Source organism: Callorhinchus milii, unplaced genomic scaffold (genome assembly GCF_018977255.1).
Source record: "Callorhinchus milii isolate IMCB2004 unplaced genomic scaffold, IMCB_Cmil_1.0 Scaffold2, whole genome shotgun sequence".
Lineage (NCBI taxonomy): Eukaryota > Metazoa > Chordata > Chondrichthyes > Chimaeriformes > Callorhinchidae > Callorhinchus > Callorhinchus milii.
In genome coordinates this window covers 53,666,662-53,683,127 of record NW_024704743.1, presented here as the reverse complement: position 1 = coordinate 53,683,127, position 16,466 = coordinate 53,666,662, and the positions used below count along the sequence as shown (strand labels likewise).

The window sequence follows — 16,466 nt, the reverse complement described above, 5'->3', positions numbered from 1 at the left end:
TACAAAATTGTGAAAACGTTTTCAAATTCAGTCTTCATCTGGAACCCAGTTTTCTGCAGTACTTAAATGAAACTGGCTTTCAAATTAAGAATGAATTTAAGAATTTTCCACGATTCTGTGCCATCTTAAATTATAAGACAAAATGATACTATATGTAGGTGAACTGGTTGGGTTTTCAAGCCTAGCACAGCTATACTTGTTAATATTGATACTGATGTTTTATTATTTTGTATGTTGTTAAAAAGGTGTTTGTATCACCACCTGTTGAATAAGAGTAGTAAACATTTTCTGAGTGTTCATGGACCATCCATTGGTGTGCATACAACTTTTAAGGTGGTCAAGTTTACATAGTCACCCACTGGAAAGATATATATTAGCTTGAACAGACTGTATTTGGAGTTCAGATTTTAGAAAAATGTCATATTTTCTGTAAATGGTGTTATATTTATTTTAATAATTTATGTATTCTCTGTCCCCTGGCTTGTAATATCTGTAAGAAAGGGAGGCAATTATCTAAATGTATGAATATTGAACATTTCAGAATATCTGAGAAAAAATTGCTATCGAAGTAACTGAATGTTGTTCTGTTCAAGAACCAATGCTATCTAAGTGCAGTGCACTGAGCTGCTGAAACATCTCCTTTAGTTTATCACAGGCAAAGTTTGCAGTTATATTGACAATATTGTTTAACAATTTTGAATTTTTTATTGTTTAGTATTTATTTCATTTTATTTATTTTTTGAAATTTGATAAGTAATGTGATATTTATGCACTATAATATTTTATTTATTGTTTGCTCATAAAACAATTTTTTGTAATATTGAACTATGTAAAATGATTTTTATGCGGCAGTAATACTGCAATTGCCAATTCATTGTGATACTTACTGCAAAGTTGTTTTTATTGTCTAAATAAAGGAAGGCTCTGCACATCTGAACCTATATTGGATGCACAGAGTTCCTCTACCTGGCACTGACTGCAAGTTAAGTATTAAAGACATCAAAGAGCAAGTGCTCTAATAATATTAAAGGCAATCAAGTAGACTGCCTGGGAAATCTTAATCTCAAAGTATTTAAATTTAAAAGTTATGCTACAGCAATGCATGTTTAATTGAATCTGGAAGCACCCTTTTATAGTTGGTTATGTGAGCTGTGCTCCAAACCAAATAAATCACTGTCAGTTCCTCTGGATCAAACAGTTATGGAGGGTGGGAGTGGGCTGGGCGGAGTAGTAGAGGTTTCGATAATTATAACGTTCAACAGAATAATAAGGGGAAAAATACATACATTCCACCCCTTATTATTCTGCTGTTGTAATTCAGTGTAGAAACTATGTTGAATCAATGCAATATTGTGTGTAGAAAAACTTTTCTTGCTAGTATTTATTTCTACGGTACTTTTATTTATTTTTTATAAAATGTACTCGTTTATTTATATATTTTCTATAAATGGTGTTATATTTATTTTAATAATTTATGTATTTTCATTGAAGACTTGAATTATGGATATAAGTAAATAAAAAGTATTTGAAACATTATCGCCTGAGAAGTACATTTAATATTCACAGTTACTAGGTTTGAGTTTGACTGGAGCAAATGGAGCCATATTTACATTCTGTAAATTCTGTCAGTTTCTGAAAAAATCTTTCAACAACATATATGAAAACAAAACAATGACATTGGCAAATTTCAGTGCATCAAGTAATTTCTTACCATCAGCATCTGTTTATTTCTTTTCATAAAATTACTGCAACAACAACAAATTGCATTTATATAGTGCCTTTCACATCGGAGGATATCCTAAGGCTCTGGACAGTGAGTGGTTTGTACCTGAGCTGCGGGTTGGGTTCAAAGCAGGGTGGAGTGCAAGGTGAGGGGGAAGGAGGGATGACCAAAGACACGGTCGTAAGGGTAGGTTTTGAGCTGGGTCTTGAAGGAGAGGACGAGATGGAGGGATATATTCAAGACTGAGATAGATAGATTTGTTATTGCAAAAGGGATTAAGGGATATGGGATAAGGCAGGGTCAGGTTATTAGCTGGAGTTAGATTAGAAGATCAGCCATGATTGAATGGCGGGGCAGGCTCGAAGGGCCGAATGGCCTACTCCTGCTCCTACATGTTATGTTATGTTATGACTCCAGGATGGAGCTCTAGAGGGTGGGTGCAGACAGGCTGAATGTCAAATCGCCGAGAGTGGAGCAATCAGGTGGGGGATGTGAAGCAAGCCAGTGCCTGCAGAGTGGAGGGAGCGGACAGGTTAGTAAAGATTTAATAGGTCGTGAAGGAAGGATAGAGCATGGAAGGCTTTAAAGGTGAGGACAAGCACCTTGAACTCGATTGCAAAACTTGACAATAGATTTCACTTTCAAATCCTGCAACGCACTGCAATTGACCGCAGCCTACATGAGTGGGGAGGGGTAAATGAGCGAGAGTTCTCATCCCAGATTACTATCTATTAGTATTATTATTATAGACATCTGCTGGATAATGCAGATGTGTGGACATCGTGGTGACAACAGGATAGGGATGTACCATCACACCCTCTGCAGCCAAATAACCTACTGACACTCACTGTCAAAGATCACATATTAATAATGACAGCAAGTTGCATTAATATAGTATGCTTCATTTAAGATAACATCTCAGACTGATATAACAACAACAACAACAACAAAATTACATTTGTATAGCATCTTTCACATCGGCAGAGTGGCAGAAGGCCCGTCTGCCAATAGTGGGACGAGCGAGGCGGGGGATGTGAAGCAGGCCGGAGCCCGCTGAGCAGAGGGAGCGAGCAGGATTGGAGGGGGTTAGGAGGTCGGAGAGATAGGGAAGAGCAAGACCATGGAGGGCCTTGAAGTTTGAGGAACAGGATCTTGAACTGTACCCTCTGTGTGATGGGAAGCCAGTGGAGTTGGGCAAGGATGGGGGTGATAAGGTCGCGGAGCCTGGTGCAGGAGAGGACACGGGCTCAGAATTCTGGATGATCTGCAGCCTGTGGAGAGAGGGGTTGGGGAGGCTGACAAGCAGGGAGTTTGCATAGTCAAGCCTCGATGCAATGAAAGCATGTATGAGGGTTTCTGCAGCCTGCGGTGTGAGACAGTGGTGGAGTCGGGCAATGTTGCGGAAGTTGGGGAAGGCAGAGTGGGTCATGCCACAGATGTGGGGTAGAAAGGATAGTTGAGGGTCAAACAAAACCCCAATGTTCTGGACTGGCTTAGTAAGGTGGAATGTGCAACCATGGATGGTGATGCTGTCAGCGCCTGAGGTGAGGAGGTGCTGATGGGAGCCAATCAGGAGAACATTCAACTGAAGAAGGAGCGAAGCTGAGAAGCAACAACTTGTTCCAGGACCTATACAAGGGCAGGGTTGAAAACCAAGCAAGGGAGAGGGGGAGGGGAAGTAGCCACTGGTGTGTTCAAAGAGATAGGATTTGAGGTGGAATTTAAAAGCAGAGAGGGTGTGATGGAGGAATAGAGGTTAGGACTCAGGTGTGTAGGAATTGAAGGCTTGGCCACCCATGCTGGTGCAGAGAGGGAAAGCAGGGAGTGCACTGAACAAAAGTGCACTGAGCTAGCTGAACAAAAGCTAAACTAATTTTAAATGAAAATTTTAAACGAAAAGCTAAGTGAAGCGCTTTGAGACGTCTAGCAGACGTGAAAAGCGCTATATCAAATGCAAGGATTATTATTATTATTAAAAGGGACATGGATACTAAGGTAGGAGAAGATCAGCGAGATAAGGAGGTGATAGGGAGTGAATCTGAGGAACTTGAAATCGGTCTGTTGGGAGCTAGGGAGCCAGTAGAGCCTGGCGAGGATTGAAATGATTGGTGTGCGGACTCTGGTGTGTGGTGAGGATGTGGTCAGGGTCGTTTTGGTTAAACTGCAGCTTGTGGCGTTTGGGAGACCAGCTTGGAAAAGTCTAAATGAGATGTAACAGAGACATGAATAAAAGTTTCAGCGGCAGTGGGTGAATTAAGCTGTCCAAGATGCTACCGCACATATACCCTGGTACATAAATGCAAGTTGTTGTTTTAAAGCCAATTTCATTGGAGGGCACCAACAAACATCTATCAAACTCTCGTGCCTAAGTTAATCAGAAGTGATCCCATTCCGGCCTCATCGTTAAATGTATCATTTGGTCCATAGATTCCTATGTTGTTTTTATGCTGTCATGTTTCTCATTATATGTGTCTAGAGTGAAATTCCCGGAACTCTTGAAAAACATTACTGTTAGACTGTATTTATGCAGCCACTAGATGGAGTCTGAATCCTGCACATTTATGGAATTGTCACGATAATATAACACAGCAAAGATTCTGTGTCCAGTGCTGCTATTATGTGAGATTGTTGAAAAGTTCAACTGTAGCTTGCAGCAATTTATTTCTAATAGGGAAGAGAGAGGCATTGTGTTCTCTTGAAGACCATATGTGTATGGAGGAAAAAAAACACAAAAGAACGTTTGTGGAGTTTACCCCATGTCTGGGATGACATTGCCGAGAGGGGCAGGAGGAAAAAACGTTTGTGGAGAAGAAGTGATGACCATGAAGCAATGGTTATCACTTTGTCTCCACAAACATTTTTTCCTCCTGCCTCTGCAGTCACCTGTGGCGTATCCCAAAGCTCAATCCTTGGCCCCCTTCTTTTCCTTATTTACATGCTCCCTCTCGGCAATGTCATCGCAGACATGGGCTAAACATCCACATGTATGTGGATGACACACAAATCTACTTCTCCTCATCCAGCTGTGACTTCAGGTCCACTGATGTCCTGTCAGCTTGTTTGTCAAAGCCTGATTGAGTGCAAACTTCCTGTAGCTGAACGTCGACAAGACAGAAACCATAGTCCTCGGCTCCCATCAACATCGTTTCTCCTGCGACTCTGACCTCCTCAAACTCCCCAACCTTACTCTAACACTTACCAAATCTGTACATAACCTAGGGGTTAGGTTCAATCCCCATCTGTGCTTCCTACATCTCCGGTCCCTAACCAGTAGGCTAAGGAGAAATTACCCAAGGTTCCTGCTCCTGAATACTGAACTCCACTGAATCCTGCTGGAAAATCCATATTTGTGGATGTCAGATGACGATAGGACTAAGCTCCACTGTGACAGCCCTCTTGATTGAATAGACAGTCATTATTTAGGCTCAACAATGATGAACTTACTGCTTGAGTGAGGTATACATAAAGGTAACTCAGCAACAGCCAGCATTTTCAGGAGAAGGAGAGGGAAAGACGAGGAGGAGAGGGAGAGGGGAGGAAGTAAATTGGCAACAAAGAGGTATCAATGTTCCTAGTAACACTTGAAAACATGAAAAAAAAATGGCAACTCATTCCTTGTGTTATGTCATCTCCTTATTCGTATGAAGTACAAATTTAATGAGGTGTGCAAGGCTGCAAGTTCAAATTGGACAACTAGAAACATAATTACACATATATTCATGAAAATATTAATAATATTCATTAACTTCAAGCAATTTAATCACGCAGCTTGAAAAGCTAATGTTAGAAGCGTGGCTTCTTTTTAGAACTGTCCCTTTGTATAATAACAAGTATCAATCACGATGCTCTGGCTGTCCAGTTCAAATAACCACATTTTTTTACCAATACTAAAACAGCTCTCGGGCTAAGACCATGAGTTATCAGATAGCTTAAACCCCAGCAAGCTTTTATGCACACAGCTATCTGGGAACATTCCAGGAATTCATGAGATGCCAATCAACTTGAGTAAATCATTTGAACAATAGTAATACAATTTCACAGGAAGGAAATCTCATAATTTCACACAATTTCCAGCAAGATAAATGGCAAGAGATTCTCTTATGATCTAACAACAACAACAACAACAAAATTACATTTGTATAGCGCCTTTCGTGTTGGGAGGACGTCCCAAGGTGCCGGAAAGGGGTAAATATTAACTTATGTGGAGTAGCACTAGATCAAAAAGAATACAAGATTGCAGATTTGAACCCAGGTCTGTCCACACTCAGCTGTGGGTAGTAGTTGGGGAGTTAAAATTGCTTCAGGTTCCCTGGTTTAGGGAGAGGGACATCAGTGAGGATTTCCACTTCTGGTCACTCTCTAGAGTTGCTGGAGAGTTGTGCTTGTATGTTTATTGGTTGAGGCCGGAACCCAGCTTGGCTATGATGTTCCCAGTAGTTGAATAGATTGTTAACACTCATTGTCAAAGCTCACACATGAATAATTGTTACTTGAGTTCCCATCCTTTCAGATGAGATGTTAAACCGAGGTCCCATCTGCCTGTTCAGGCAGATGTTCAAGATCGCATAGCACTATTCAAAAAGAGAAGGGAGTTTCTCTCTCCAAGTGTCCTGGCCAACAAATGCCGCCAAATTTTAAAAAATGGTCACTCACTCCATGGCTGTTTGTGGGACATTGCTTTGCGCAAATTGACTGCCACATTCACCCACAAAATACACACAGCATATCCTGTGAAGTGCTTTCAGACATCCCAATGACATGATAAGGCACTACATCAAAAGTATAAGAATTGGTATTATATTATTATATTGTGTGAAGAAGTACTGCAGATAGCAGGTAAAATGGGATTGATGTGGCAGATTTAGTGATCAGATTAGGAGAGGCAAGAGGAGTGATGGTTTGGGTGGAATACAGTGCGAATCCACCAACAATTTACACTGACATTATTTCGAGTCACCACCATCATACTGATTAAAAACTCAGTTCAGATGAGAATTTAACTTGTGGGATTTTTTTAAAAAAGCAACATTGATTTTGCACACAATTCCCTTTGTTTGATGATGAGAGAGGATCAAATTAAATAGGCCCTTAAACCCATTTAATCTTGGAGTCCTGTAGTTCAGTGGTTGGAGCACTTGCCTCGCAAGCAAGAGACCTGGGTTAGATTCCCAGCAGGGCGAAACGTTGGTCAAGTTTCCTTACTCCACACGCCTCTGTTTACCAAGCAGTAAGTTGGAAGCTGGTTGTTAGTCAATTGGCATATTGCTTTTCCGGGGGTAATAATGCCTTAAGTAAGTAAGTAAGTAAGTAAGTAAGTAAGTAAGTAAGTAAGTAAGTAAGTAAGTAAGTAAGTAAGTAAGTAAGTAAGTAAGTAAGTAAGTAAGTAAGTAAGTAAGTAAGTAAGTAAGTAAGTAAGTAAGTAAGTAAGTAAGTAAGTAAGTAAGTAAGTAAGTAAGTAAGTAAATAAATAAATAAATAAATAAATAAATAAATAAATAAATAAATAGGTCGCTCAATCCATGGCTGTTTGTGGGACACTGCTGTGCGCGATTGACAGCCGCGTTTCACCCACAAAATATACAGTCAATTCACTTCACAGTATATTCTGTGAAGCGCTTTGAGACATCTTGAAGACATGATGAGGCGCTATATCAAATGCAAGGATTATTATTAATATTATCTTATCTCTCCAGAATACCAGTCCTACCATCTTCTCAATAACATCAAATCTGCACATTTTATACAATCAAAGAAATTTAGCACAGAATAAGGCCACTCGGCCCATAGTGTCTTTGAAAGAGTAATCCATTTAGTCCAATTTATCTGCCTTTTCTTCACACTCTATAAGGCATTTGTTTACAAATACAGTCACTTCACTTCACAGTAACACACTTTACAGTGTATCCTGTGAAGTGCTTTGAGGTATCCTCTGCTATGAAAGGATCTATACCAAATATAAGTATTATTATTAATCATTTTAAATATCTATTCAGTTCCTTCTTGAAAGCTTATATGGATCTTACCTTGACCACCATATCGGGCAGCACATTCCACATCCCAACAACTCTGAGTAAACAAAACACCAAATCGCCCGCTTTGCCCCGTGCTAACTATTGCTCCAAATCGTTATTTGTGTTTGTTTATTTATTTGTTCATTTGTTTACTTGTTTATTTTTATTTTATTTATTCATTCATTTATTTTATGAACATTTCTACTTGTTCTTTGCAAACAAAACCCATCACAGTCCATTCAAGCGCATCACGTTTTAGGTAATGGTTGTGAGCCATATAAGCCTTCAAGAAAGAACCGGATAGATATCTAAAATAATAATATCTGAATAATAATAATAATCCTTACTCATTCCCACACATCTGCAAACATCAGCCTTCCAAAACAGACACATACATTTACAAATGGCAATTGTAGCAGAGGTTTGCAATAGTAAAGTGAAGTCTGATCTATGCTCACCCTCTGTGTTTCAACCCCCCCCCCACCGCACACACACACACACCCACTGCACTCTTTCTGACTATCACAATTCAAGTTTAACAAATGGCAATCGGACACCATGTGAACTGTTAATAAAATGCACCAGCTTGGATTTTACTAACTTGGGTGAAATACATGATCCGGTAAAATAATAGACAATGATATAATAATGCTTGCAAGTTTTCTCTTTTGTAGATACTTGCACTTTATCTGCAAGTACAAACACAGTGACTTTCAGTGCAACTCAGAATAGAATTGCCCCCAAACATCACTGCAGATGAGTCACAGATTTCCTGTCCATTTTGCTTGTACTGCAGACAAAGCTAACCAAAGTACTGTCCTTTTTTATAACTTATACATATTTCGAATTATTCCCTCATTAATGTTCTCGTTTTCAGGAGCAACAAGAGAGTCATACGATCTTGTGAGGGATTAGGTTTAATGCCAGGCTTACACAATGTAAAGCTAACGCAACTCAGTGAGTTCTCTATCCTCTCACCGAACAGTGCAGAGCACTCCTTATGTCAACTAAACACACCCGCTAATTTGGCATATCACATAGCCAGACAGTGAATGATCTATTCTTATTCTTATTATTAATAACTGAGAGATTGTTGGCCAGGACAACAGGAGAAACTCCCTTCTCTTTTCAAGTAGAGCCATGTAATCTTTAATTTGCATCTGAACAAACAGACGGGTCTCAGTTTCATGTTTCATCCAAAAGGCGGCACCTCCAGCAATGCAGTCCTGCACTGGAGTGTCAGCCTACTGTGAGCTCCAAGTCCCAATATGAGACTAGGTCTTGCAATCTTCTGACTCAGAGGCAAGAGCTCTACCAACTGAGCCAGGCTAGCACCATATCAGGAAGTTTGTGAGAAAATGAAGGTAGTTTGTAATCAGAGCAGATAGAACAGAAATATTTAACGTTTTAATATTTGTGTCCGAATTGTAAATTAAAACAACACAGAGCACAACACAAACTGGGAATGTGTAAGTGGGAAGGATTCTGCCTGCCATTGTAATAGCTTGATGAAAGCCACTAATGCCTCAAAAGAAACTCCAGAAACATGAAACTGAGGTCCCTCCCGTTGAATCACAGGAAGTTGGGACAGACATGCTGAGTTATTTGCGTTAAACCATGACTGCTCTAATTGAATCCTCAAACTCTATACAGAACTGCTTTAAAATAGAAAAAAAAAGTCACTAAAATAAGAGGAGAAAGAACCTGGTAATAAAATCTCTTTAAGAGAGCAGTTAACGTTGTTCTGAATCAATCACAGTGCTACTTCCTGCATCACCTCCTGTTCCTTTGGTGTCTGTCTGTGTTCCGGTAATGTTCCTTGACAGCATGAGAAATGTACAGACTCTCTTGCCCAATCTGCTTACAGTTACTGACCACAGTTGATACTAATGTTTCACTATGTAGGAATTCCCAATGGCGTACACAGCACTGCATTAATTAGTATTGTACCTGAATTACAACCAAAGACAGATTAGATAGTTTTCCCGTCTCAGTTCAATTTACATTTCTGGTACAAACATTAAATATTTCTGTCTGCTTTGCTTGTAAACAGTTGTAAACATTGCCGTAAACAGTTAAAATGACATTAAAGAGGAATTTGCATTCGTAATCTCTCTGTAAGAGAGAGAGGTGGTTATCGTAAGAGCAAACACTATCACTGGAATTGATGGGTATCCGGGAAGGAATTTCAGAATAAATCTATGCATTTACGGGGGTAAATTTAGAATTAATCTACGCAAACACTATTTCAGTGAGCGAATAGTGAACCTGTGGAACAGGCTCCCTAGAGAGACCGTTGAAGCAGGATGCGTTGATTCTTTCAACAACAACAACAACAAGATTCCATTTATAGAGCGCCTTTCACGTCGGGAGGACGTCCCGAGGCGCTGTACAGTTGGGTCAGGACCCGAACAGGGGGGAAATGGTCAGGGTGAGGGGAGGGAAGGGAGGGACACAAATTAGATAGTTTTCTTTTAAGAAATAACATTATGGGATACAGTACACAGGTAGTTTGGGACAAATGTGCATGCGACCGCCAGAAGGGTGGAAGGCGAACTATTTTTTTCTTTGTCTAGCATTTTTTATGTTCTTATGTTCTTATATATAGTGGAATATAACTGAATTCTGATTATATAGGTACAGTTTATCTAAATCTAAATCATCACTTTTGAGATTAGGTTTAGCACAAGTTTTTGTATTTACTAAATAACAGTGCTTGCATTTGATACAGCGCTTTTCCAGTAGCTTCATATGAGTCACTATAAACTGTAGTAATTGGACTTTTGTGGGGTATTTAATTTTTTTGTAAGAATGAAGGTAAACTGTCCTTTAATATAACTTTTGAGGGAATTCATAAGAACATAAGAACAAAAGAAATGCTAGACGAATAAACACATTTTAGACATTGAATTGCTCTGTATAAGATTTTTGTTTGGACAAGTGGTCCATTTCATTTTGCTCACAGTAAGCTGTGGATATATTTCCATAGGAATCCAGATCCAATCAGTGCATTTCTTGGCAAACCATTTAACCCGATTCAACTGAGAGGTTTCATCTCTCTGTACAAATCTACAAAAAACATAGGTTTGAATGCTTCAGGGATTGCACATTTCAAGTGAAACCTGTCTTATTGTGCCCATCTCATCTCCACCCAGTTTCTCATTTAGGTGAAGCTCCTTCTTTCAGATACTGTATATTCCTTTCCATCAAGACAAATGACCTGAGCAACCTCGGTCAATCTCCCCTTCACTGCTATCAGTGCACCACTTCAACTCACTAACAATTGTATGAGCTACCATGACTAAACATGACAATATATCAAATGCAAGGATTATTATTATTATAAGGTCCTTTGGTCATGGAGTCCTGTAGCTCAGTGGTAACAACAACAACTTGGATTTATGTAGCGCCCTCCATGCCGGACGACGTCTCAGAGCGCTTCACAGTAACGGATCCCGGGGCTGAGCCAGGGGGAGGGGTGGGAAGGTGACCAAAGGCGCAGTCGAAAAGAAAGGTTTTCAGCAGAGACCTGAAAATAGGAAGAGGGGGAGCGAGGCGAAGCGAGTGAGGAAGGGAGTTCCAGAGCCTCGGGGCGTAGTGGCTGAAGGCACGGCCGCTGAGGGTGGAGCGGAGGATCGGGGGACAAGGAGGAGGCCAGACCCGGAGGAACGAAGACAGCGGGCACTGTTTTGAGGAGCGAGGAGATCAGAGAGGTAGGGGGGGTGCAGAGGAGTGGAGGGATTTGAAGATAAGGGTGAGGATCTTGAAGTCGATCCTCTCTGGGATAGGCAGCCAGTGCAGTCTGGCAAGGACTGGGGTAATCGGGGAGCGGAGTTTGGTGCGGGTGAGAATGCGGGCGGCAGAGTTTTGAATAATCTGGATTTTGTGGATGATAGTGGAGGGGAGGCCGGCGAGGAGGGCGTTAGAATAGTCCAGCCGAGAGGTGAGCACTCGCCTCTCAAGCAAGACACTCAGGTTCAATTCCCAGCAGGGCGATACCTTGGGCAAGTTTCCTTACTCCACACGCCTAATAATAATCCCTTAAGAAAAAAACCAATAATAAATTGGTCACTTGAATCCACGACTGTTTGTCTGTTTGTGGGACACTGCTGTGCGCAACTTAGCTGCCGTATTTTGCCTACAAATATACAGTCAATTCACTTTACAGTATATTCTGTGAAACGCTTTGAGATGTCTAGAAGATGTGAAAAGCGCTATATCAAAATGCAAGGATTATTTGACATCCTTCTAGAACTATTTATCATCTTCCCATTGCAGCAGGAAACTGATTTTTAAATATGTTTACTGTACTAACCTCAACAACCCTTTCTGGTAACCTCTTCCAGCTGTTACCTTTGTGTAAGAAAATAATTTCTGGTGTCTATCCTAGAACTTCCCTTCATAACCTGAACCTATGCCTTCTCATACTGTTACCTTAGCACATCTGAATGAATTATTCTTGATTTGCTCTCTCAATCTAGTTTAGTATTGAATATACCTCTATAAGGACTCCTCTGAGACGACCCTTTTCAAGGCTGAAGAGATACAGCTCTTAAAATCAATGCACTAACATTACCAAATACAGATATGTGTATTTTAATCAGTTATTTACAGGAATCACTTAAAAGAAACAACTTATTCCACTATTGAGGAAGACATGGTGTCTGACTGAACTGTCCAATTCTGAATGGAGGGGATATGGGGACTAAAAAGTTCATTCACACTCACCCTTACAACAAGTTAAATTTCCTTTTTACATACAGTATCACCGTAAATCACATTAATTAAATATTGACTTAGATAAGTTTTCACAAACACAGCACTTTCACTCTGATGGGGAAGTTTTCTCCTAGTTTCTTTATCAAACTCCTGGTGAAATCTTGGGGAAACTATTAATATGAGCTTTGTAATACTGGGCTGGCCTATCATGTAGACCTTACGTGTTTTTCTTGTTCTTATTTTTAAACAAGCTGGTGAAATAGAGACCACGATTTAAAGGGGTTTCCACCGGGAAAGCCAGAGAGCGATCCCCAACAAAATAAATAGCCAGGATGCCCTGTGGAGACCAAACTCTTTCTTGGACACCATCAGAGACGGTCCTGAGACAGACAGACAGACAGACAGACTACTTGCTAATTCTCAGCCATGCCCTCTTTACCATGTTAGTATTAACCACCAATGTCTAATCTTTACAGCCCAGCCTCTCTGAACAGACATTTGCCACTGACTGACTCTCCTTGTGTTTCTTTCCAGCCCTTTGCCAGATTGCCCTGGTGTTGATGCTGAGCCTGGGAACCTTCCTGCCTGGAGCCGCTGCTTCCCCCCTGCCTGACTCCTCAGAAGTCTCTGTGGACTTCTCTGGAAATGCTGGATTGAGCTTTCCTTCTGGAAATGAGAATTTGGAATCTCTGGCTCTGTTTATCCAGAGTATTGCCACTGAACTGCACAAAAAACAAGTAAGTCTGAACTATGAAACTTTAAACTACAATTAAAACAGGCTTAGTCAAAAGCTGCAGTACTGTAGAGGAAATAGGAAAAACTAATTACTGTGTTAAATGTTAAATTATCAGTTTGTATTACTGCAAATTGAATACAATTGAATTATTAGAACACACTGGAAATCTTAAATATTAATGACAGGAATTTTGGAAGCCATTAGAAATCTAATAATAACGATAATAATCACTATATTTCATGTAGCACTTAATTCTGTTGAAATGACCCCAATCATTTCACAAAGTTTTCTGTAAAGTGCAGTGACTGTCTTCAGGCCATTTGCACAAAGCATTGTCCAACAAATAGCCATAAAGTGAATGACCAGGTAACTGTTTAATCTGGGGGTTTGCTGGTCATGACACCAGGAGAAATTCTCTTTTTGAATAGTGCCGTGAGATCTACCATCCAACATCTACCTAAAGACACAGACAGGACCTCAGTTTCACATCTCATCCAATTGATAGTATCTGTGCCAATTCAGAACTTCCTTAGCACTCCATTAGAGTATCACCCGCATAGTCGGTGGGTGAAAATATTCTTTGGGGGTGCTGAGCTGAGCCATGTTCACCTCATACATCCTAACTGCGCTTTGTTGAAGACTGGAAAATGTGTGTGTGTCTCTAGTTGTGTGTGTGTCCCGGCATGAGATCCAACTCCTGCTCACTGAGCTCATTGACGACACTCACTTTACTTCACGTCTCGTTACACAACTCAGAGAGAGCGCCACAACATCCCTTTAGCCAAAACTGGAGAAAAGTTGTTGAGCTGGTAGACAGATTTGGGGTGGTGGGGGGGGCTGAGCTCACTCTAGTCCTAGCTACCAGCCTGCCATCAACTAAGACTATGAAGTCCCGACATGGGGCTTCGTTCCACAATCTTCTGACTCAGAGGCAAGAACATTACCAACTGAGCAGACAGACACAAAAGTTAGTAAAGTGTACTTTTCTTCCAGTTGCATGATTTTTTTTCCCTGTCTGACCGGAATATGAGCTCTCTGCTGCTGTTGCCTCCCATGGAGCTGCCTCAGATTAGAAAAGAGGACAAGTGTTTCCAGAGGAGATTCCGGAAGGTGAGGCATTTAACTACATGTGTAACAGTCGCTACATGCTGGTGAAAACTAACATTAATCTCCAACAATCGTTACATCAACTTTTATTACATTTATTTACCAATTGATATTATCAGTCTTAGTCTGAAATCTATTTTGTCTTAAAGTTTAATAATGCACAGAATGTTTGAAAAATTCAAAATTTCAGTCTTAATTTTGAAACCAGTTTTGTAGTTCTTAAAATGAACTGACTTTCAAATTATGACTGAACTTGGCAATGCAACAGTGACAATGCAAGCACCGCGGTAATCTTAAAATTTGTCTTTTACACACAGGGTGTGAAAAAATGTCTATTTAATAATTCAGAGATTAATAATTGTTTGAATAATAGAATTTGCATAAAAGAGTTCACCCATTGCATATGTCAATATCTGAAGTCATGTTGAAAATACACGTTGTTTGCAGGAAAAATGTTTCTCAAAGATCATCAAAGGATTTCAGGAATACAAAAAATATCTGAAGTTTGTGAACCAATGGATCAATGATGAAAAGCAGCAAGTGGATATAATGCTGAACAGCATGAAGCTTCTGTCTGACTTCCTCCCACTGGAGGTAATTATTGCACAGAACACAACCTCTGGTCACTCTATTTTATATATATATCAGGGACCAGCTCAGTTTCTTCTTAAAATATGTCAGACCATTGAGAGTGGTCCTGTAGCTCAGTGGTTAGAGCACTCGCTTTGCAAGCAAGAGACCTGAGTTCAATTCCAGGCAGGGCGAAACCATGGGCAAGTTTCCTTACTCCACACGCCAAATAATAATCCCACCAAAAACAACAATAAATTGGTCATTTTCAATCCACGACTTTTTGTGGGACATTGCTGTGCGCAATTGGCTGCCGCGTTCGCCCACAAATATACAATCAATTCACTTTACAGTGTGTTCTGTGAAGCGCTTTGGGACGTCCTCCTGACGTGAAAAGCGCTATATCAAATGCAAGGATTATTATTATTATTATTAAATGAGCCTGTCCAATTATTCAATCTAAAAAGATCTCCAGTGTGGACTAGCCAATGGAGGTTATCAAAGACTAGCAATACCCCTCGCACACCAGTCATTGAGAATAACACGAGCACGAGTCTTCACAGACTAGTTATTCAGAAACACTGCAGTAGGTGATCAGTGCAAAACAGCTCAAGCTGGAACAGGTTTCTACACACAAGCATTCTCTTCAGAATTGTATTCTGTTCAGATTATAAATTAAAAAAACATTCACCTACACACTAAGATAGATCGATGATCTATCTTCGAACTCAGGAGTTTCAGACATGAGCAATTATTTATGGATCAATATACCATACACTTTACATTGGCAGCGAATTAGGATTAGGATAGATGGATTCATTGGAAGAACAAATACTGACACGTTATACAGTGGATCATCCTACAGTGTTGTAATTTTCTTTGGTTCTATGTGTTATACAATTTAGTTCTATTACTAAAATCACACCTTTTACTTATATCTTTCACTTAAATGTATATATAACTAATGTACATCTCAGGGCAGACAGGCCACTCTGTACAGCTGTTTTTTATTTTATTGTGCTTTTTTTTTAGATTGACACTTATCATTCACCACTAAATATTGTTTTGTGTTTCTTTGTTTCAAGAGAAAGACTCGTAGAAGAATTCCTCAGTGGGATGAAAGTAACCAGGAGGCTTTGAACCCGGACATGTCTTTGCAAACAGAATGGGATAGGCAAGTGAGAGTTCACGTGATCCTCAGAAAATTTGCTTTCTTCATGGAGAGCACGGTTCGAGCCATTCGATTCATGAAATCGATCCCTGGAGCTGTGTAATAATAACAGCAACAACTTCAATGTATGAATGTTTTAGTTCAAACATGTTCCTGGATAAAATCTGCTTCTGCGGTGGATGTCGATGCTGTTCTATATTCAGAACCAAGAAAATGAATTTCGGTTCAGTTTTGTGAAACTACAAATAATATAATGAAGTTGGCTATTTATAATATGTTAAATTAATAATTATATATTTAATGAAACCATGAGTTAACTGTTGTTAAGTCCTGACCCAATTTTATAATGTATTTCTCCCATATCTTCCAAATTATTGCTGCCGGAATCAAATTTAAATGAGTTTCAATAAATTATATTGCATTTTAAGT

At 39.8% G+C, this 16,466-nt stretch overlaps 1 protein-coding gene across 1 annotated transcript; it reads left to right on the top strand.

The window, feature by feature from the left end:
• The first annotated feature begins 12,879 nt into the window (after positions 1-12,879).
• On the top strand, positions 12,880-16,140 carry il6 (interleukin 6 (interferon, beta 2)). The gene is made up of 5 exons (XM_042346972.1): positions 12,880-12,895; positions 12,988-13,190; positions 14,183-14,299; positions 14,744-14,890; positions 15,952-16,140. Exons 1-5 carry the CDS (start codon positions 12,880-12,882, stop codon positions 16,138-16,140), a joined length of 672 nt encoding a protein of 223 aa, XP_042202906.1.
• The last annotated feature ends 326 nt before the right edge of the window (positions 16,141-16,466 follow it).

Excerpts from the sequence above, each read along its gene's own strand:
- il6 (XM_042346972.1), top strand. Across the intron at positions 13,191-14,182 it reads CTGAACTGCACAAAAAACAA|TTGCATGATTTTTTTTCCCT; the intron begins GTAAGTCTGAAC and ends CTTTTCTTCCAG. Across the intron at positions 14,300-14,743 it reads TCCAGAGGAGATTCCGGAAG|GAAAAATGTTTCTCAAAGAT; the intron begins GTGAGGCATTTA and ends CGTTGTTTGCAG.